Source organism: Microcaecilia unicolor, chromosome 11 (genome assembly GCF_901765095.1).
Source record: "Microcaecilia unicolor chromosome 11, aMicUni1.1, whole genome shotgun sequence".
Lineage (NCBI taxonomy): Eukaryota > Metazoa > Chordata > Amphibia > Gymnophiona > Siphonopidae > Microcaecilia > Microcaecilia unicolor.
In genome coordinates, this window is record NC_044041.1 from 64,659,079 (window position 1) to 64,682,239 (window position 23,161).

General features: G+C 44.7%; 1 protein-coding gene across 1 annotated transcript in view; it reads left to right on the forward strand.

The window, feature by feature from the left end:
• The first annotated feature begins 11,261 nt into the window (after positions 1-11,261).
• MSI1 (musashi RNA binding protein 1) overlaps positions 11,262-23,161 on the forward strand; it is a 91,314-nt gene continuing 79,414 nt past the window's right edge. The window contains exons 1-4 of the mRNA XM_030219842.1: positions 11,262-11,337; positions 11,926-11,966; positions 15,719-15,800; positions 16,137-16,221. Coding sequence (XP_030075702.1) covers positions 11,279-11,337; positions 11,926-11,966; positions 15,719-15,800; positions 16,137-16,221 — 267 coding nt within the window. The 5' untranslated portion in view covers positions 11,262-11,278. The remainder of the gene's footprint in view (positions 11,338-11,925; positions 11,967-15,718; positions 15,801-16,136; positions 16,222-23,161) is intronic.

Below are 23,161 nucleotides of genomic sequence, written 5' to 3' on the forward strand. Positions count from 1 at the left end.
TCTCTCTCTCTTTCTCTGTACATATCCAACAGACTGCTAAAACCCATTGTTTCTTTGTCTATAGCATCACCAACATTTGTCCCTTCCTTTCTGAGCACATTACCAAAACCCTTGTCCATACTCATCACCTCTTGCTTAGACTACTGCACTTGCTTCTCACAGGTCTCCCACTAAGCCATCTCTCTCACCTTCAGTCTGTTCAAAACTCTGCTGCATGACTTATTTTCCGTCAGTGTCACTATGCTCATGTTAGCCCTTTCCTCAAGTCACTTCAGTGGCTCCCTATCTGTTTCCACATACAATTCACATTTCTCTTATTGACTTACAAATGCATTCACTCTGCAGCTCTTCAGTACCTCTCCACTCTCATCTCTCCTTATACTCCTCCCCAGTAGGGTTACCATATTTGGTCCCCCCCAAAAAAGAGGACACATGCCCCAAACCCACCACACCCCACCTGCCCCCTTTTATACCCCACCCCACCCCATTTCACACCCTCGCTCCGCCCCCTTTCACATATTCCCCTCCCCCCTATCACACACCCCGTCACCCCCCCCCTCCACTCCCCTCCCCGTCACCCCCCTTCCCTTCCCTTACTCTGCTGCCCTGGTGGTCTAGTGACCTCTTCGGGGCAGGAAAGAGCCCCTACTATAAAGAAGTGCAGTAGATCTAGTGTATAGGTGAGGTAAATAAAATACAAATCAAATATAGTACACTGGAACAGGCTAGACCACTGATGTTTGTTTTTTTTTTAAGGAGAGGATCCCTCAAAAACCTGACGGACTGGAAAGTCCCAGGCTTGCAACCAGTCCAATGAAAAGCCATTGCTAAGTTTCTATCATGGGGATTAACTTAACTCTCCTTCTTTTTTTGTAATTTAAGGTGCTCGATGCTGTGATTCAAAATAATGAGCATTCAAAGTAAAACCTCAAAAGGCTGAATGAAAGCGCCAGTGAAAACAGAGCAACACTTAACTTAAGTCCAATGGCGCCACTGTTTCACCTTTAAGTGGCTTCCTCAGGGACGAGTGCTGCTATCCATAAGCGATATTATTCAAGTTACACTCCTAAAGCAAAAATGGTTGTTTCAACTCTCGGCAGCCATTTTGAATCAGCGCTGAGATCAGCAACAGGATGCAGGACAGCGCTCCAGGCAGAAAAGAGGGGTTCTCTTTCCTGCCCCGAAGGTGGAAGAGGTCACCAGACCACCAGGGCAGTAGAGTAGTAAGTAAGGGGAGGGGAGGGCCGGGAGGCTAGCATAGGACGGCCTGTCCGCCCGTTCGTTTGTCCAGAAATCCGGACAAACGGGCAGATTGGCAAAACCCGCCCGGTTGCCCGGACATGTCCTCAAAAAGAGGACATGTCCGGGTAAATCCGGACATATGATAACCCTACTCCCCGGTAACTCCATCGGGTAAGTCTCTCTTATCTGCACCCTTCTCTTCCACTGCGAACTCCAGACTCTGTTCCTTTTACCTTGCTGCACAATATGCCTGAATAGACTTCCTGAATGGGTACATCAAGCTCCAGCTCTGACCATCTTCAAATCTAGGCTAAAAGCCCACCTTTTGGGAGCTGCTTTTAACTCCTAACTCACATTCATTTGTTCAATACACATGTCTGTTTTATAATTCCCACCTTATGTAATTCCCTTATCCCTTATTGGTCCTGTTTGTCTGTCTTGATTAGATTGTAAACTCTATCGAGCAGAGACTTACATGTTCAGTGTACAGTGCTGCATATGCCTAGTAGAACTATAGAAATGATAAGTAGTAGTAGAGGGAGGCAGGGTATGAGTTGGTTGGGGGTCTGTGGCAACTGTACCAAGGTAGAGTGTTTGAGGTGGATGCCCAGGGAGAGCGTCAGAGGTGAAGTGGAGGGTTCAGAGGAACAGTCTCTTATCCATTTCTACCCTTCCCAACTTCTACTGGCAGATAAAGCATTTAAGCTGGGGCACTGGGAGGAGATGAGCTCCAAATGCTGTACTTACATGTCAGGTTTGTGAGTGTTGAGCATCCCCAATATTGAGCAAGTTCCTTTACTGTGTCCAGAGAAGGGTAATTTTGTGTTATATTTAGCGCTCCCAGTCATTTGGAATAATTGGCGCCTATAGCTATACTTACCTCTGCCAGTGTTGCTGTGCTGCCTCTGATCCAGTTCTTCAAGCTTAAGCACTTCACTTGCCTCTAAATCAAGGCTTGAAGAACTGGATCAGAGGCAGCACAGCAACATTGGCGGAGGGAAGTACAGTATCTGCCTACCAAACTCCCAGTGTATCATCACTGTTGTGCTGCCACTCAGCATTAGTTGTGCAGACCTTCCAACAGCTGGCTGCTGGCTCTTTGCTGGGTTTGCTCAGTGGTGGCTAAGCTACTGCAGTCCAGCTGATAAAGTAGATAGAGAGAAAAATATTTAATCCATTTCACAGTGATTTTAGTTTCACTTTCTGTACCTTTAAATTTTTTTTATTGCTGTTACTATTTTGTAAATTATTTCTATTGTATACTTTGACCATTTACCCCCTGGATTCTATATAGGCTGCCCAAAGTTGGGCACAGATCCCAGATGTGTGCGTAAACTAATTAGTCAATTCGGCACTAAAAATCAATTACTGGAGTTAATTGGCACTTAATTGACAGTAATCAGGAGCTATGCATGCATCTGTCCTCTGCCCTATTTAACATATGTGCTTACATTTCACAGTGCATAACTGAAAGGGGTCATGGTCATGGGAGGGACATGAGTGGGTTAGGAAATTTCCCAGAAATTAGGTGTGATATAGAATACTTTGATTTATGTGCCCAACTGCTAGCGGTTGGGTGTGAGGATTTGCATTAAGTTTTCAGCAAGTGTAAGTCCTCATGGCCAAAGTTGGGTGTAGGAATCCGCACTAAGCACTATTCTATAAAGGTTGCTTAGCACTAAGGGGCCCTAACTACCACTGGGCTACCACAGGAGCCCAGAGGTAGTTCCCATCCCCAGTGCACGCCATTTCCGGTGCTACAGTAATTTTTTTAGATTTTTGTAGCACCAGAACTTAACTGGCGGTAATCGGGCAGTGCTCAATGGGTGGTGGTAAGGGCTGTCTTACCGCACAGCCATTTCTTTTCCCCCAAAATAGCCAGCCTTTTTCCCACTGCAGTAATAGGAGGCCTCAGCGCACGTCAAAAGCATATGCTGATGCTAGTACAGGCCCTCTTTTTCCACAGCTTAGTAAAAGGACCCCTAAGTGACTTCCTGCCACGGTCTGGCTACGCCCCTGCTCTGGTACTCTATAACACTGCATCCACATTTTCAAATACTCCTGACCTGCCCATGCCTCTCCCCTAGTCACATCCCCTTCTGGGTTGCGTGCTATGGGATTTAGGCACCCAGTGTTACAAAACAATGGGCAGTCAGATGTGCACGTAAATTCTAATTAATGCTAATTAACATCAATAATTAATATCCAATTATTTCTTGTTAATGTCTCTAACTAATTAATTTGCATGTGTATCTCAGGATCGTGCCCAAATTTGGGTGAGCTTTATAGAATTTGGAGGATAGCTCCTTTGGATTTCTACACCCAGAATGGATCACTCTGTGTTTCTTCACATTAAAGTTTAACTGCCACTCATTAGCCCACCTCTTCTAATTTTTGTACATTACTTCTCATGTTGTCTGTTGCCTTCACTGTCCACTCTGTTGCAAACCTTCATGACATCTGCAAAAAGGCAGAAAATACAAGGAATAATCCCTGAAGCATTTCACAACTAATTTTTCCTCTGTTCAGAGTGAATTCCATTTACCTCGACCCACTGTTGTTAGTCAGTCAACCAACCAACCAACCAATTTCTAATCCAGCTCACCATTTTGGCATCTATTCTCAAGCTGCTCAGTTTCCTCATGAGCCTCCTATGAGATACAGTATCAAAGGCTTTGCTGAAATCCAAGTAGACCATATCTAGCATGTGCCCTTGATCTAGATCTCTAGTCATTCAATCAAATAAATTAATCAGAGTCATTTGACATGATGGGATCTTACAATCCACTGGACTGTCACTATCCTTCCCCTCAGCAGCATCTATATTACTTATCCCACCACCAAAGTAAAGCTTAGCAGCCTGCAGTTTCCCCACTTCTCCATTACCACTTTTGTGAAGAGGATCCTCTCCTGTCTTCAAATAAATACAAACTTCATTGACTTTTAACAGAACATCTCTGAGCTGGTCTTTATCATTTTTGCTGCTAAAGATTAAGGGGTCCTTTTACTAAGGTGCACTGAAAAATGGCTTGCGGTAGTATAGGTGCGGGCTTTGGGTGCGCTCAGAATTATTTTTTAGCGCACCTGTAAAAAATGCCTTTAAAAGTTTTTTGCCGAAAATGGACGTGCAGCAAAATCAAAATTGCCACGCGTCCATTTTGGGCCTGCGACCTTACTGCCAGCCATTGACCTAGCAGTAAAGTCTCACGCAGTAACTGGGCACTAATGATCTACGTAGGCCAAATACCACTTGGTGCGTGTCCAATACGCGCGTCCGAAAAAAATTATATTTTGGCCGCGTGTATCGGATGTGCGCCAAAACAAAATTACTGCAAGAGCCACACAGTAGTCGGGTGTTAACTCCATCATGGCACACATTGGGCATGCATAGAGCCTTACGCTGCTTAGTAAAAGGGCCCCTAACATGGCTACCCCTCTGGAAGCTTTCTTCTTTATTGTACATGTGCATGATTTAACTATCTGAAATGGAACAATGATGAATGAAGAAGCTGTAATAAAGTGTGCATGCTATCCAAAAACCAGCACTATTTAAGTGGGCATCCTCTTTTGCCAGTGTATTATTTTTTACTATCTGGTGAAATTAGATGTATGGGGTTATATTGCTGAAAATTAATGTTTTAACCTTTACTAATGCTGGGCTGTTATTGACGGGTGTTATTTTTAATCCTATGCTGGTTAATATTTTCATATCCTAAATGTAAGTGAATGAAATCCTTTCTAGTTTAAGATTAACATTCATTTTGAGTCCATCAATGTTACAGACTCAAAACTACTGATAATATTAAGGTAGGATCATATAAACTTATCCAGCTTGCAGATGTATTACATGGAGTAAAAAGACTTTAGAGGTAGAACAGCTAAAAGTGAAAACTTTGCTGCTGTTCTTTTAACTTCACATCAACGGTCTTAAACATTTCAAATAAGTTGCAGGGGCCCTTTTATGAAACAGTGCTAAAATGATTCCTGTCAATGACCATGCGCTAATTTTCCCATTAGCGCGTGAACCCATACTGCCACCTATTATATAGGCAATAAGGGCTCATGTTATTTTTTAGCGCATGCCGATTCCAAAACTACAGTAGGATGCCTGAGTGCATCCCCGCAGTAGTGTTTTTTAACCTGTGATAAGCATGCGTTAATGTTTACTGCAGTTTAGTAAAAAGACCCCATAATCTGATTATTCTTCCCAATCTTTCAAATATTGTTAATTCATAGAAATCTAATGTAACCAACAAAATGTAGCTAATTTGCAAGCATTAACCAGCTCATCTTGTTAATCCATCTCAGGAGCATCTATTTTATCTGATCTTTACTGTTTCCCAATTAAAGTTGTGATGATTACACTTTAAGGAACCATCATATTTAGCATCTTTTATTGAGGATTATGTTCCCTGGGTAGTCATTGAGATCTCAGGATCACTCACTGTTGCGGGTCCCAGCATTGTGTGAGATTAGGAGGAGTTAGGGGTTAGAACCTTTTCCGGAGATGGGAAGATGGTAGAACAAGAGGACATGAAATGAGATTGAAGGGGGGCAGACTCAAGAAAAATGTCAGGAAGTATTTTTTCACGGAGAGAGTAGTGGATGCTTGGAATGCCCTCCCGCGGGAGGTGGTGGAAATGAAAACGGTAACGGAATTCAAACATGTGTGGGATAAGCATAAAGGAATCCTATGCCAAAGGAATGGATCCTCAGGAGTTTAGTCAAGATCGGGAGGCGGGGCTGGTGGTTGGGAGGCGGGGATAGTGCTGGGCAGACTTATACGGTCTGTGCCAGAGCCGGTGGTGGAAAGCGGGACTGGTGGTTGGGAGGCGGGGATAGTGCTGGACAGACTTATACGGTCTGTGCCAGAGCCGGTGGTGGAAAGCGGGACTGGTGGTTGGAAGGCGGGGATAGTGCTGGGCAGACTTATATGGTCTGTGCCAGAGCCGGTGGTTGGGAGGAGGGACTGGTGGTTGGGAGGCAGGGATAGTGCTGGGCAGACTTATACGGTCTGTGCCAGAGCCGGTGGTTGGGAGGAGGGGCTGGTGGTTGGGAGGCGGGGATAGTGCTGGGCAGACTTATACGGTCTGTGCCCTGAAGAGCACAGGTACAAATTAAAGTAGGGTATACACAAAAAGCAGCAAATATGAGTTATCTTGTTGGGCAGACTGGATGGACCGTGCAGGTCTTTTTCTGCCATCATCTACTATGTTACTATGTTACTAGGATGGGCAGACTAGATGGGCCATTTGGCCTTTATCTGCCATCATGTTTCTATGGGCCCTGTTTACTAAGCCATGCTGTAGGCATGCTAACTGTTTTAGCTAACACTAGAGACACCCATAGGAAAAGATGGGTTAGTGTGTGCTAATTTTTAGCATGTGTTAAAAATGCTAGCATGCCTTAGTAAACAGGGCCCTATGTTTCTATGCCTACGCAGAATCTAGCTCTGGATTATTATGGGGCTAATTTAAGGAATGCTTTACCTTTGGATGTATGAACAGGAATATTTATGTTGTAGAAAAAAGGTGATTTTCTTTTTATTCAAGCTGCAGTATGATGTAAAATTATTTTCCCTTTTTACCCTAGTGTTTATATGCTATTATGAGATTTTGTTTAATATGACCTTTGTTTTATATGTACATGTATTATGATATATAATTATTACTTGTGATTTTTTTAATGAAATATAATGTACCTAGATATGAACATGTTAAGTGGACAAGCATGTGTATGTTTTAAAGTACAAACAAATAAATAATGGGAAATATATACCAGGGAATGATACATTTAAAATAATAATAAAGATCCTGGTAAAAAAATAAACACTCAGATGAAAACAATATAAAGAAAAGAATTTCCTCAGATTTAATAAAACAAAAAATATATAGGGGTCCTTTTACTATGCTGCAGTGAGCACTAATGTGTGTTTACCGCAGGTTAAAAAACACTACTGCAAGGCACGCTCATGCGTCCTACAGAAGTTTTGGGATTGGCGTGCGCTACCTACGCGCTAAAAAGTATAATTTATCTTTTAGCACTGGGGCATTTCTGGGGTGGAGAGCAGGCATGCTCTGTGCTGATCAATTAGCACAGCTACTTCACCGCACGCTGATTAGTGTGTGGTTAGTACAGCTTAATAAAAGGGTCCTGTAATGAGGTGTAATCATAAAGTATTATGCTTTAATAAAGTCCAGTCCCAAAATAGTCATTATCCACCAAATTCTATAAATGGTGCTCAAAATTGTTCATAGCTTGTGTGCATGCCCAATTTGTGCATGCAATTTAATTGGATTATGAGTCAATTAAAACTGCACTGGCTCCCAATCAAGGAACGCATTACCTTTAAAATTTGCTCTTTAGTCCACAAGATTATCTACGGTGAAACCCCAGGATACATGGCTGACTTGATAGATCTTCCGACCAGAACCAGAGCGTCACGTACCTAATTGAACCTCCACTATCCAAACTGCATTGGACTGAGATACAAATCAACCTATACATCCAATTTCTCCTACTTAGGTACACAATTGTGGAATGCACTACCAAAGATTGTGAAAATGATCCATGGCCATTTAAACTTCAGGCGATCATTAACAGGCGATCATTAAAGACCTATCTGTTTTGCAAGGTCTACCCTAATGACCCAACTTAAATGCCTCAACTCTGCAATGTATCAAAACCTTACATCGTATTGGACATTATATATTCCTTATTTCCTTGACCCTTATTGTACTTGTATACCCTAACCTTACCATTATTTTATACTGTATTTGTTTAACGTCTACTGGACTGGCAATCACCTTTACGGTATTATGTAAGCCACATTGAGCCTGCTAATGGGTGGGAAAATGTGGGATACAAATGTTACAAATAAATAAATAAATAAAATTAGCACCAATAATTGGGTGCTAATCAATTATCAGTGCTAATTGGCAATAATTTGAATTTACCCATGCATCTTGCTAGGTGGTATTTTATAAAGGGAATAGGACTTCATATACTGCCTTCCTGTGGTTTTTGCAACTACATTCAAAGCAGTTTACATAGTATATACAGGTACTTATTTGTACCAGGGGCAATGGAGGGTTGGCAGATTGCCCAGCGTCACAGGGAGCTACAGTGGTAATTGAACCCAGTTCCCCAGGATCAAAGTCCACTGCACTAACCACTAGGCTACTCTTCCACTCCACAGAGGTGGGTGTAAATTTTGTAGTGTGCAACTGAAAAGGGGGTGTGGTCATGAGAGGGGCATGGGTGAGTCAGGGGCATTCACTAAAGATGCACACAGTATTATAGACTCAGGGGGATCCTTGGTGTAAATCCTTGCACCCAAAATTGGGCACAGATCCCAACTCTAAGTGCTGTTCTGTAAATGGCACCCAACTCAGAATAGCGATAAGTGCTTATTTTTTTTTTTTTTGGTGCTCAAATTTGGGCATCATTTACTGAATTTAGACCTATATGCCAGAGTTATTAACCTGTGCTATCTCAGTACCACAGTTTAGTGACTCATGATAATTTAAAGGCAGCTGTATTGTGCTGATATTTTGCCATCATATATACTGTTATTTGAATAGGTTTACTGCTGTAATTGACTATTGCCTATGTTTATCTTATTCTTGCTTTACACCACCTTGGGTGAACTTATTAAAAAAAGCAGTACATAAATTCTAATAAAAATAATACATAAATATCACATATTCCTGGCTGCAGCAATGCAACGATAAGGGACCTACAATCAGGGGGTTGGTAGAAGGAATAGAAGGGTAGAGCAGACTAAAGGAAGGTGAGTAATTAGAAGGATGTGATAGGAGGACAGGGCAGGTCCAGGGAACAGTTGGGGACAGGGCTGGGACAGAAGGATGGACAATCCTGAGGGAACTGGCAGATCTAGTGCATGGTGGGGGGGGGGGAGATGAGTGATGAATGAGGTGGGGTGGAGCATGGAATAGGAGAATGAGGGAAAGCTGGAAGATAGGCCTGAGGAGGGATGGGAAAGAAATGGGGGGGGGGGGTGATGGGACACTCTCTGGGTAGAAGTGATAGGGTTGAAGGAAAGAGGTTTGTGATAGGAGGATGGGACAAGCCCAGGGCAAACGGGACATATAGGGGGAGCTGAAGGGAAGCTGCAACTGAAGGATGAGGCAGGCCTGGGGGAGGGAGGGGAAAGGAGAAAGATGAAATAGAAGGATGGTGCAGACCTGGGAGAGTTGGATAGAAAAGATGGGATGAAATGAGGTGGAAGAAGATCATAGGAAGGTGGGAAAGGCCCAGAGGTGGAAGGGACAGGACAAGTCTCTGGACAAAGCTGGGAAGAGGGCATGGACAGCCAGAGAAGGCAGGCCTGACAGGGAATAAGTAGGGCAGGGAGGATGGGGTATATCTGCGGGGAGATAGGCCAGTGCAGGGAGGAAATTGTGATGGAAGGGGCAGACAGAAACATGATACAGGTCTGGGCATAGGAGAGAGAATGAGATACAAGGATAGGATAGTCCCAGGGGGAGCAGGAAGAAGGGTTAGATAGGAGGATAGGATGGATTATATGTGTGAGGAAGTGGATAGAAGGACAGAACAGATTGAATGGGAGAGGAAGGGGTGGGAAGAAGTATGGGATAAGATGGGAAGGGCTCTTAGGGGATGAGAAGTCCCATGGAGAGGGAAGGAGGGTGGGCTATAAGGATGGTGCAGGCCCCTGTGGGGAGGGAATTGAATAAGAGAACAAAAGAGGGCAAGCCTTTGTAGGGGTGTGCAGAGAATTGGGAGGAAAATGGGGTAGGCCCCTGTAGGGGAGAGAAGGAAATGGGGCCTGCCCCTGTGGAGGTAGGGAGAGGAGTTGGATGGGATAGGAGAACGGCAGGTATCTGTGAAGGCGGGGAGAGGGCTTGGGTATGTGTGGGAGGGGAGTTGAACAGGACAGGTGAAGGGGGCAAGCCCCTGTGGGAGTGGGGAAAGGGTTGGGGATAGGAAAGAACCATGTGGCTAACCTATTGGGGGTGGGAGGGAGTTTGATAGGACAAGATGAGGAGACAGATCCCGGTGGGAAAGGGGGTGGGATGGTAAGGGAGTAGGATGGGACTGGAGAAGGGATGGGGAGATACTTTGAATGGGAGAATAGGCCTGGCTAATGTGTGGATAGGAAGATGGCTAAGGGGAGGGGATTAGACTGGCCCCTGTGGAAGTGGGGAGAGGGTCAGAGGATTGGACTGGCCCCTGAGGGGTTCAGTGGAAGGTGAGTTGGATGGGACAAGATACTGAGGGGGTTGGGAGAGGGCAGGGTAGGATGAGGCTGGCCCCTGTGCAGGTGGGGAGAGGGTGAGAAGATCAGACTGGCCTCTGTGGGGGTGAGTTGGATGTGAAGAGCCCCTGAGGGGGTGGGAGAGGACAGGGGAAGATGGGGTTAGCCTCTATCGATGTTGGGAAAGTGTCAGGGTGGGACTGGCCCCTGTGGGGTGGGTAGGAGGGGAGTTAGAGTTCACAAGCCCTGTGTGGGTGGAGATAGGGTCAGGGGAGGGTCAGAGGGTGGGACTGACCTGTGGGGGTCAGGAGAGTAATGTATCAGAGGATGGGACTTGTCTCTGTGGGAGGTCGTGGGACAGAGAGGCATTGGAAGGGACAATCCCAGTGGGAGTGGGGAGGATGGGCCTAACCCCTGAGGAGGTGGAGAGTTGGAGACAGTGTCAGAGGGTGGGGATATGTTAGAGAGTAGTTGGAAGGGTGGGGGGAGGACGGGACTAGCTCCTATGGGAATGAGGAGAGGAGGGTCTGAGGGGAGTTGAAGGGGACAATCCTGTGAGGGCGGGAGAGAATGGGACCAGTGGGGAGAGCAGGGACGGTTGAACTAGCCCCTATGGGTGTGGGGAGAGGGCGGGGGAAGGTGGGACAGACCTCTATGGGAGTGGAGAGAGGGTCGGGACAGTGGGAGGAGAGTTGGACGGGACAGGAGGAGTGGGCAGGGATCCTCGCCGCGCTGCCTCCTCCTCCTCCTCCTCACTTCGCCCTCTGAGCGCCGCCGAGCCACAGCAGAGTCCGAATGGAGACAGAGGCGCCTCAGGCCGGACTCTTATCCCCGGACTCGGCGCACGATCCCTGGTAAGCGGACACACGCCGGGCTGCAGGTATGGCCGATCGGCACAAGAAGCTCTGCCTGTGCCCTTGATACTTCAAAAGAAAGAGATGCACACATATCCCTTGACAAGTGGATTCCGGCCGCCCCCCCCCCTCACCCCCATCCATACCTATCTCCTAAAGAAACCTCGTCCATACATCCATGACAAGCAATTCTCCTTACTCCTGGGACACACTCTAGTTAACTAGGGTCAGACTTCACATATCTAGTGAGAGACCCCCGACCACATACCCTTGCAAAGTTCTCTCCCCCTCCCCCCCCTCAATCAGATCCCAAGGGAGTAAGCCTCTATACACCTTACAGTAAAAGTGTGTACATTGCTAGGGATAAATGCACGCACTCCCTTGCTGGGTAGAGAACCCGCATACATTCCCACAGCACCCCAAGGAGCAGAGATTATCTACATACTGCTCGCATCTCTAGGAAAAGCCCCCCTCCCCCATACACTCGAGACACGCTTTGTCTCCTATCCTGCACTCTTTCGTCCCTGCTGGCTGCTCCTTAGCTGTTTTTGATTCTCACTTTCTTCCATTTACTTTTCTATCGGACAGCAAAATGTTCATCGGAGGACTGAGCTGGCAAACAACCCAGGGTGAGTACCTGGCTAGAGGCACAGGCATGCAGAGAGCAGAGACATGCTTTGGGGGGATGGGGACAAGAAGTGCAAAGCTGTTTTGGGTCGTAATATGCTGGTTTATGGTGTGGGATCATTTGTGTTGCGAATACAATTGATGGAGAAGGGGTTTGGAGGTGGGATTAGTGGAACATGTTTTTAGAGAGGGAACTGGAAAGCTGATGTGTTTAGGGATCTATTAGTGGGTAGAGGGATAGAGGAGATATGTAACTAATGTTCTCTTGGGACAGTAAAGTGAATGAATTTGTCACAGACATTTCCAGGGTTCCATCTGGAAAATTACTTTTGTTACTTTTTTTTTTTTGTTCAGTTCATGTGGTAGACCCTGTGTCATCTTGTAGAGCTCCCAGGGATGCTTGGAGCTCTTTGGAACTTTGTTGGGCTTCTTAGGATGATGTGGGGCCCTGTGGGGACTGTCAGGGATGCCACTCTTGCCCTCTGGAGCTTTAGTGGATAATGTGATTGTTTGGATTTGCTAAACTCCTGTGGGGCATAGGGCAGGATTTTGCAGTCCGTGGAGGCGCCAGGATGCCATGCTGCTTTTGACCCTTTGGGGTTTTCTATAGAAGATTAAAGTGAACTAGGCTTCCAAGGACACTTTGGAGGATGTTGTGAGGTGTTCTAGTCACACAAATATTTTTATACAGATTTTTTTTTTTGGTCTTTACCATTTGGGAGCCCCTTTTAGTCCAGTCCCCTTAGGGTTCCTGTTCTCTTCACCTTCTCTATATCTCTAGTGGAAGAGATACACTCCTCTTTCCATTCCTTTAAGAAACATTATTGACTCTTGGGTACTCCTTTCACATCCTTTCTGTGTTGCTGGGAGCATAGGAGCCAACTTGCAAAGTGATTAGAGGTGCTAAACTGAATTGAAATTACTGGACACTGTCAAGGAGTTTGCTCCATAGTGGGGGTGCTCGAGCACCCACAGAGATGGCTCCTGTGACTGAGAGGGGCTCCAACTCCAAAATCTTACTTTTGTCTCCTAGACTCTTACTCCTTTGAGTGTCTCTTTTATTAGGTATAGGTTTGAGAAAAGAAAGATGGTTGGGGCATGGGCTGGTTCATCAGTTTGGCAGTGCTCTTAAAAGGACTTGGGGGAAAGTTCATATAAATATATTAAGAAGTGGTTTCTGTTTAGGGGTAGAACTATGCCTCTATCAACTCTATCCATTAAAAAAAAAGTCTTACAGAGCACTCCTGGTGATTGTGATTTGTTTTTCCTTTGTTAAGTAAATAGGATAGGTTATACCATTTTTAGAGGTACATTAATTAGGGCTGGGGTTGCTTCTCCTTGTTTGCTTCATTTATTATTTTTCTTATAATAATTCACACTAGTCTCCCAAGATGTGGGTTTGTATACGTACAGAGGAATGTAACATGATTTGTATTGTTAATTTAACTGGGCAAGAGAGGCTCCTACTGGTTAAATAGCTTGTATGGGGCTATCTGCTGATTTTCAGTGGCACTTAACTGGATAATGTCACTGAATATCAACACTAATTACCCTTCCACTGTCCGGTTAGTGCAGGGGCAGTCCATGGGCGGAACTTGGGTGGAGCTGGTACTTAACTGGTAAGCCACAAATTTCAGACCACTAACCAGTTAAGTAAGTTAGGACAGCAAAAAGGATTTCCTAACTTTATTCGTGGAGTTAAGTCGACACCAGTCTGAATATCGGCCAGCGCTCAGTTAATACCCAGATAGCGGCCTGAGGGATTCCTGGTGTCCCCTCTCTCACCCCCCACCCCCTGTAGGCCCCCCAGGCCTAACCTTTCTAGCCCTGGTGATCTAGGGGGTCAAAAGGTCAGGAGTGACATAGCAACATAGTAAGTGATGGCAGCTAAAGACCTGAATGGTCCATCCAGTCTGTCCAACAGTCACATTCATTATCAAGTCAAGATTTAAATCAACAATGAATGTGATATTATTTACTTGATTATGGTCTTTCTTTGGTGTTTCTGGTACATAGACCATAGAAGTCCACCTGGCTCTGTCCTTGTGTTCCAACTACTGGAGTTGTTATCAAAGCCCACTCCAGCGTATTCAAATTCGGATTTGTGGGACAAAGACCGTAAAAGTCTTCCCGGCATTGTCCTCATGTTCCAAACCACTGGCGTTTCTGTCAAAGCTCTCTCCAGTCTACCCTAAACTGGATCACCATATGCGGGACAGACTGTACAAGCCAGCCCAGCACTGGCCTTAGTTGATGCACCAGAGTCGCCATCTAAGCATTTGACATGCAAAAACATATGCAACCCTTTAAGTTTTGTTTCTCATATCATTTCTTTTCTGCAAACTGCACAGAATACAGCAGCCGGTCACCTACGGAAAAACATGATATGAAAGTGCGAAACCCCTCCTTCAAAAACTACACTGGCTACCAATCAAAGCTTGTATTGCCTTCAAGATCTCTACTTTGACACACAATATAATCCACAGCCCAGCCCTTGATCGATTTACGTATTAGAAACACAGTTAAAACAGCGAGATCATACCTCACCCTTCACTTCCCAAATTGTAAAGGTCTGAAATAGAAATCAATATACTCCTCCAGCTTCTCCTATATATGCACCCAGCTATCGAACAAATTGCCAAAAGACCTGAAATTCATGGACAATTACCTAAACTTCCCGAAAAATTTGAAGACCCACCTTTTCAGGAATTCCAGCCCTACAGAACCAACTTAATTGCCTATACCTCCATAATCATGATCTAATTAATCACGATAATGGACAAAAGTACAAACCTTCCACCACCCTATCCTAACCCTGTGCAATTGGTACAGGGTTATACCTAAAATGCTTTATTCAACTTCACTATGCTCTCTGAATCCATTTACTGCAGAATATGCTCCCATATCTCTGGAACCATGTAAGCCACATTGAATCTACAAATAGGTGGGAAAATGTGGCATACAAATGCAATAAATAAATACATAGAAATCCTCTGTGTTCATCCAACGCCTTTTTTCCCCCAATTTTCTGAACTTTATTGAAGAATTTCAATCAACATTCAACATCATAATTCAACATGCCAACCATTCCCCAAACCACCCCCCCATCCCCTTTCTCTCTCAACGTCAACCCCACAATGTAGGATAGTTCCCCCTTCATCCCATGCCTTTTTAAATGATGCTCATTTCTCCTGCCTGCTGCGGTCCCAGTCTCAAAATGGCTGCTGTGACCTCTAGCAGCAGCTTTGTGGTGCTGCTAGAGGTTTTGGTGGCCATTTTGAGGTTTGAACTGCAATGGGCAGGTGCAAGTGGTCATCACTCCTGCCCTTAAGACCCTCTAGACCACCAGGTCTAGAAAAGGTAGGCCTGGGGGGACCTACAGGGGGTGGGGGAAAGAGGGACCTGGTCAAGGGCTTGTTGTCTTTGGGGGGGAGGTAGGGGGGACTCAGAATGGGTGATGGCACCCTTTTCCCCTTTTGTAGATCTTCAACGATATTCAGCTGGGGTGCGCATAAGTATCTTGTTCTGTTGGCTAGCAAATGCTGGCGTGGCCCCAGATATTCAATGTCAGTGTCTGAACATGGCCCAGCATTGAATACCAGGACCTAATTCTGCCCACAATAGTCGTCATTTAAAAAGAAATGCTGACTGCCACTTGCTGAATATTGACTGTCCTGTGAATATCATGGATTAGTAAGTGTAGTCAGTAGACATTGAGTTTTAATCAGTACTTAGGGCTGTTTCCTGGTTGCAGAGGGTCTCCGGGAATACTTCAGTCAGTTTGGAGAAGTGAAGGAGTGCCTGGTGATGCGGGATCCACTCACCAAGAGATCTAGGTAAGGCAGAGGATATGAATTTTAGACTTAAATACTTGGCTTTCCAAATCCACTTTCAAGGTGAGTTACAATTCAGATATTGTAGATATTGCCCTGCCCCAGAGAGCTTACAATCCAAGTAGTATCTGAGGGAATGGAGGGTGAATTGACTTGTCAAGCTTACAAGGCATGCGAATGGGAGTTCCCTGCCTCTTAGCCTTCTGCTCCAACCACTAAACTACTCCTTTAGCATTAGTTCAGAGCTTTGGTGCTGCTTTGTTTCTAGTTTTAACCTACGCTCTTTCTTTTAATTCCCCCCACCCCTCTTTCCTCCTCTCCACTGGAACTGGATATCAGGGGGTTTGGATTCATCACCTTCATGGACCAAGCTGGTGTGGACAAAGTTCTGGCCCAATCCAGACATGAGTTGGATTCCAAGACGGTGAGGACCTTCAATGATTAAGAAGAAAATAGGAACAGAATGTGGTCAATTTTATTCAATGACTGTCCTTGAGGACCACAAACAGATCATGTTTTAAGGATACTCCTAATTAATTTGTATGAGTTAGCTTTGGCGATAGTAACCATGCAGATCTCTCTCATGTATATTCATTAGGGGTATCCTGAAAACTCCTGTGGACTGGAAGTGAATTCCACAGGCATAAATGATTCTGAGTAATAGATATTACATACAATGTCTTTAATGCATCATAAGTATTTTAACCTGCCTGATTATTGAACGTGAATGATACAATGATTATATGTTCAGTCTTTATCATTGTATCATATCCCAGGGTTTAGCATTAGTATTGCTCTTTATTGGATTGTGTGTCAGCAGTGTGATGGGATGACTTATGTCAGTTATGGTAGTGAAGTGGGTATTGGGTGGGTTATCAAGTTAGTGTGCTGTGCTGGTGACAAGCCAGAGCAAGGAACGGGGTAGTGATGTTGATAAAACAAGAAGATAAGATGCAGTTTTTATATTTTATCTGAACTCTTCCCTTTCTGTGTTCATCCCCTCGTAGCTATTTCTGGTTTGGCTTGTGAAGTTGCTCTCTGTGCTCTGTAGCCTAGGGTGCAGAAGCGGGACTGGCTACTCGGTGGCTCAGGATTAGAATAATTACCAGGTCATAAGTACATAAGCATTGCCATACTGGGACAGACTGAAAGTCCATGAAGCCCACAATCCTGTTTCCAACAGTGGCCAATCCAGGTCACAAGTACCTGGCAAGATCCCCAAAAAGTACAATACATTTTATGCTGCTTATCCTAGAAATAAGCAGTGGATTTTCCCTAAGTCTAGGTTAGTTCATCATGCCTTAGAACATAGTTTTGGCATTGCCTTAATGACACACTGATCTTTCAAACATGGATTGTTTTAATTAGTCTTCTTTTTTTCCAGTCCCTGTACTCTTTGTGGGAGTTGAGATCTACTGAAAAGTGGATGTTTTTTTCCCCCTCAAAAGGTTTAATGGTTATTTTAAAGAAGTGGGGAGGGCAGAGTAGGTAAAATCTGAGAATGCCGTCCTAGGCAGAGCAGCAGTAGGATGGAATAGATTCAGAGTTGGTTAAGTGTCTACACAAAGGGATATGTCTGCTAAAGCACACTAGGAAATGGGCTTAGCACCTGCTAACATGGGACTTTTCAGGAAACAGGCCATCTTCAAGTAATTCTTTTTCAGATTGTATGCAAATATTCATATTAATTCATGTAACCCCCCCCCCCCCCCAAAAAAAAAAAAAAAAAAATTGCATGAGCACTTAATGTTGATGCGCTGGCTTGTATAACGCGTCCATTCTCATTTTCCGCCTGACATACCCCCTCCAAAAAATAAATACAACAAAATAAATAACATGTGCGTAGTGTATGCGAAAAGGTTACTCACCACAAAATGCTTTAACACACTCTGCGGTTATCATTTTCATGTGCGCTAAGCATATGTTAGGGCTTAGCACCCTTTTAGTAGACATACCCCAAAGAGTCAGACTGGTGTGGTCACTGGGCTTCTATATATACTGTATGAGGGCTCTTGGAAAATCACAGGCATATGCTGGCTGCAGGTTCCTGTAGCAGCGTAAAAATCTAGAGTGTACCTGAAAGGGTTAAGGAAGGTCATGTCTCTCATGAAACAGGATATGGTTTCTTCTTACAGCTCTGTTTATAAAAATCTGGTGCACTTCTTTTAACTTTAATTGTTACATATATTTTGTTCATAAACTTAAAGGAAAATAACTAATAAATAATTCTAATCCTATACATTGTAATCTTTCAGTATAAACAAATAAGCTTACAAAAGGAGGGGAAACCAAATAGGGAAAAGGGGCTGATAATAATTCTTCTCAGCTCTCTTAAGAAGGAACACATCTTTTTAAACCAGCAGGCTGGCTGGGATCCCAGTGCTAAGCACCATCTATCAGTTTAACTCATCATATCAATACCTGAGAATACAAAGTAGCAAAGAAAGAAAGGAGTCTGAAACCTTATCCTGTAGAGAGATGACAGATACTGTCCCTGTGAGAACCAAGATGGTCTGCATTGTAGAAAAAAAGATACTTTTTGTTCACAGAGTATTTAGCCCTTACCAGAGTTGTTTAAATAAAAATGTGCCTCCAGATTGAGATCTAACAAAACTGGTTTCTAGTGGAACCAAGCTGTTCTAGCAACATCCAAATCCTTTAATCACTTGGTCCAAAATCGTTTCATAGAATTCAGAATTTTGTATCTATGTATATATATTAGCGGGTTTATTTTTCCCATTTTTTATATATTTATGTACTTTCTTTTCATCTTTAAGCCATTCTGAAGCCTTTGGATTAAAGTTGGTTTAGTAAATGAATGAATAAACTGAAGACACAATCTGGACTGGGTGCTAAGAGCAGCTTTGTCTGGCAGTGACTGCAAATGTAATGGAGTCAGGAAGGATGTTGCCCCTGGTACAAAATAAGTACCTGAATATATGTAAACCGCTTTGAATGTAGTTGCAAAAACCTCAGAAAGGCGGTATATCAAGTCCCATTTCCCTTTCCCCTACTCTTAGTCACCATTTTATCAAAGGAAACCAGTGTAGAAACTTGTTGGCCTTGGTCTTCATGCTCAGTTCTCAAGAGCCGACAGTGGGCCAGGTTTTCAGGTTATCCCTAATGAATATGCATGACAGAGGTTTGCTTGCCTACTATTTCCATCGTATGCAACTCTTTCTCATGCATATTCATTAGGGATAACCTGAAAACCTGAGTAATGTGAGATGAGAGATGATGTTTTAAAAGAATACATTGCATATTAGGTTTTTTTTGAAACGTAATGAATAAAGATTTGTAAAATAAATAGTACTTGATAAAACATTTTTAGTAGTTACTTGTAGTATTTAGATACATATTCATTAGGGATAACCTGACCCATTGGTGGCCCTTGAGAACTGAGAGTGAAGACCAAGGCCTTTTGTGATAAATAATACATCTTGGCCTAGGGCGGCATAAGTTTTAGACAACATTAACACCCTTTTTTAAATAACTTTGAAATCAATCTTTCCCAGACATATTTGCAATGTGAAGAAAATTATCTAACTATAAATTATTACTAAGACCAGAGGAATAGTTGTGTGAGAGTTCATTTAGTATATTACTATTGTTTTAAAAAAGGCTCTTGTGATATGATCTGATTTGAATTACCTTTTTTTTTTTTTAAATTTTAAATCTTTTATGCTTTATTGAAGAAAGAAAATGAGGGGTGGGCACTCAACAGCAAGCAAATGTACCACCACAATACAACACCACAATACAAATTAGAACTACCAATGAGATAAACACATATAGCATACCTGTATATTTCTTTAACATAACCCCCCCCCCACCTCTAATATATGCCCCCCAAATCCCCAGCCCCCTCCGCCCTGCGGGATAAAGAATTGATCCCAGAAAGAGTGTAAACTGTTTAACAGGTGACCAAGGACCACTACTGTTTTTGTGCATAGTTCTCTTTATCTTTTCTTTTAAATTGATGGTGTTCCTTTTCTGACTTTTACATTTTTGTTTTTTTGTGAACCGCTTCAACCTTTTTTAGAATTAGGTGATATGGAGGGGCATAATCGAACGCAAACACCCATGTGTAAGAACGTCCATCCCCGAGAATGGGTCCGTGAAGGGGTGGGGCGAATCGTATTTTCGAAAAAGATGGACGTTTATCTTTAGTTTCGCAAATACGGTTTGTGCCAGGCAAATGCATTGGATGTGGGCGTTTGTTTGAGCTGGGCATTTTCGTTTTTCAGCGATAATCGAAACCGAAGCATCCCAGCTCAAAAACGACTAAATCCAAGGCTTTGGGTCGTGGGAGGGGCCAGGATTCGTAGTGCACTGGTCCCCCTTACATGCCAGGACACCAACCGGGCACCCTAGGGGGCACTTTTAAAAAATAGGACAAAACATTAAATTACCTCCCAGGTGCATAGCTCCTTTACCTTGGGTGCTGAGACCCCCAAATCCCCCCCCCAAACCCACTCCCCACAACTCAACACCATTACCATAGCACTTAATGGTGAAGGGGGGCACCTACATGTGGGTACAGTGGGTTTTTTTTTGGGGGGGGGGTTAGAGGGCTCCCATTTACCACTACAAGTGGTACAGGTAGGGGGGGATGGGCCTGGGTCCGCCTGCCTGAAGTGCACTGCATTACCCACTAAAACTGCTCCAGGGACAGGACTTGTTTCTGCTGTATAACCTTGGCACAGCAGTTCACACCGTAAGATTAATCTCGCTGAAAACGTCCTTTATTTCAGTAACCACGTTTACTCACAGTTAACTGCAGATCAGAGGTTGTGCCCCACTGGCAACGAGTCTCGCTGGTACTGAGATTAGCAGTAGGTCAGAGCTGGCAGAATGGTGTACAATGCCCTCTTTCAGCAACATTCAGGGTAAGAACTAAGTTCTGTAACGTGGCTAACACACGAAAGGGATCTAAAACGGACTTACAAAAATGGCCACTACCTCGTGGACTATCGGAAACAAAACAGGGCACACTCTGACCCAGTAAGCAGATGGAAAAGCACCATGGGAGAAGAGCCTACCAACTAACAACATCGTGAGACTGTAACACAAGCTAGTGAAATCACAGAGCCCAATACCCTACACCCACCATAATGCAATGCTGATGTGACCCTGCAGTGCACCCGAGAGCCACATCTGACCCAGGGAAAGGCTGTGAGAGGATCGAACACATTCTGCTGTCATGGAGGTGGGTACGGAATTTGAGGGTGGCATAGAGGCTGGTAAATAAGGTGTTTGCAAGTGGGTTTTTTTTGGTGGGAGGGGGTTAGTGACCACTGGGGGAGTCAGGGGAGGTGATTCCTGATTCCCTCCGGTGGTCATCTGGTCATTTAGGGCACTTTTTAGGACCTGTTCGTGAGAAAAAAGGGTTCCAAAAAAATTGTCCTAAATTCTCGCTAAAAACGCCTTTCTTTTTTCCATTATCGGCCGAGCGCGCCCATCTCTGCTCGGCCGATAACCACGCCCCAGTCCCGCCTTCACCACGCCTCCGACCCCCCCCCCCCCCCGTCAACTTTATTCATTCTCGCGACGGAGTGCAGTTGAAGACGACCAAAATCGGCTTTCGATTATACTGATTTGGCCGCCCACGGCAAGGTACTGGTCTCCAGATCACCTTTAGGGTTCTCCCTTGGGCATAAAGAACAGTATCCAGTGTCGCAAAGGGAGACTCCCAGTTTAAGATCTTAAGGCTGAAAAGCTCTGTATTCACAATGTCCTAGTGCCCTGAAGATGGCGGAGAGTTTATCTTTAAGATAGAGAACTTTTAGTCACCGCCTGAAATACTACAGTCTCAGCCTGTCCTGCTTTTCTCATGCGCAGATAGTTGAAGATTTCACTGCTGAATCTTTATTTATTCAAATAGACTTTATATATATATATATATATATATATATATATATATATATATATATATATATATATATATATATATATACATACTAGTAAAAAAGGCCCGTTTCTGACACAAATGAAACGGGCGCTAGCAAGGTTTTCCTGGGAGTGTGTATGTTTCATAGAGTGTGTGTTAGAGTGTCTGTGTGAATGAGAGTGTGTCTGTTACAGAGTATGTGTGTGTGATATTGAGAGTGTGTGCGAGTGCGTATGTGAGGCACAGTGAGTGTGAGAGAGTGTTTCACACAGATACAGTGTTTGAGAGACTATGTGTGTGAGACAGAGTGTGAGAGAGTATGTGTACGATACACATACTGTCTGTGAGATCGAGTGTATGAGATTGAGAGTGTTTGAGAGTGACTGTGTGACAGAGAGAGTGAATGTGATACAGTGTGAGACATAGCGTGTGTTGTAGACAGTGTATGAGAGTGAGAGAGACACTGACTGTGAGTGAGTGAGATTGTGTGTGTGACAGAGATACCTCCCCCCTGCCTCTCTGTGTTGGGTAGACCCGCTCCCCCTGCCTCTTCCGCTGTGTGGTCGCAGGACCCCTCCCCCGTGCTGTGTGGTGTGTCTCCCGCCCTCCTCACAGGTCTCCCTCCACCCCTCCTGTCAGGTGTCTTGATCCGCCCTTCGTCTTTGCTCTCAGGACCCCCTCCCCCCCCATCTGTGGTATGAAGACCCGTTCTGTACCTCATCCTCCCTATGCCCCCTCCCTCTCATGTTTATTTTCCCCCTCCTGTGTGGTGTGAGGACCCCCTCCCCTGTGGCCTGAGGACCCCTTACACCTCAGTAGTCTGAGGTCCGACACCTACCGCCACGCCCCTGCCAAAGTCGCAACCGCTGATCTCTCTCCCCCCCCCCCCCGACAGGGTGCCATCGCGCCTCCCCCCCCCCTCTCCAAAACCGGAAGGACTTCCATAAAGCAATAGGAAAATAAGTGGCAACCGGTGCAGAGCTCAGTCAAACCCCCTTACCGGAGCTGCACCATGTAAAGCTGCAACGCGCCCACCTCGTCGCCAGAGAGAAGCCTCGCTCCACAACTTCAATAGCGGAGCGGGAGGGAACTGGCAGGCTCTGTTCTAGAATGATGTAAAAGGAACATAGGTAGAGGGGTGTTTAAAAACGTTACTGTTATTGGCTGATAAAAGAAATTGAGGCGGAGCTGCACTGTTATTGGCTGATGCGAGGACTGGGGAGTGGCCTAGAGTTGAAGAGGTCCGTTCTTATTGGCTATCTTTAGAGTCAGGAATGGAGCTGAGGGCGGGGAGTTGTCCGTTATTGACGGGTATAGGTGAAAGGTGTATGGCACAGGGTGCAGGGTGGGCTATGGAAGATAACTGTTGGACAGGGTCGCGGAAGGGGGGTACAGGAGGCCGTAACATGCAGGGCGGAGGTTTTGAAAATGGAGGCAAGTGTCAGCCAGGAAGTCAGTGGCAGGGCCGTGAGGG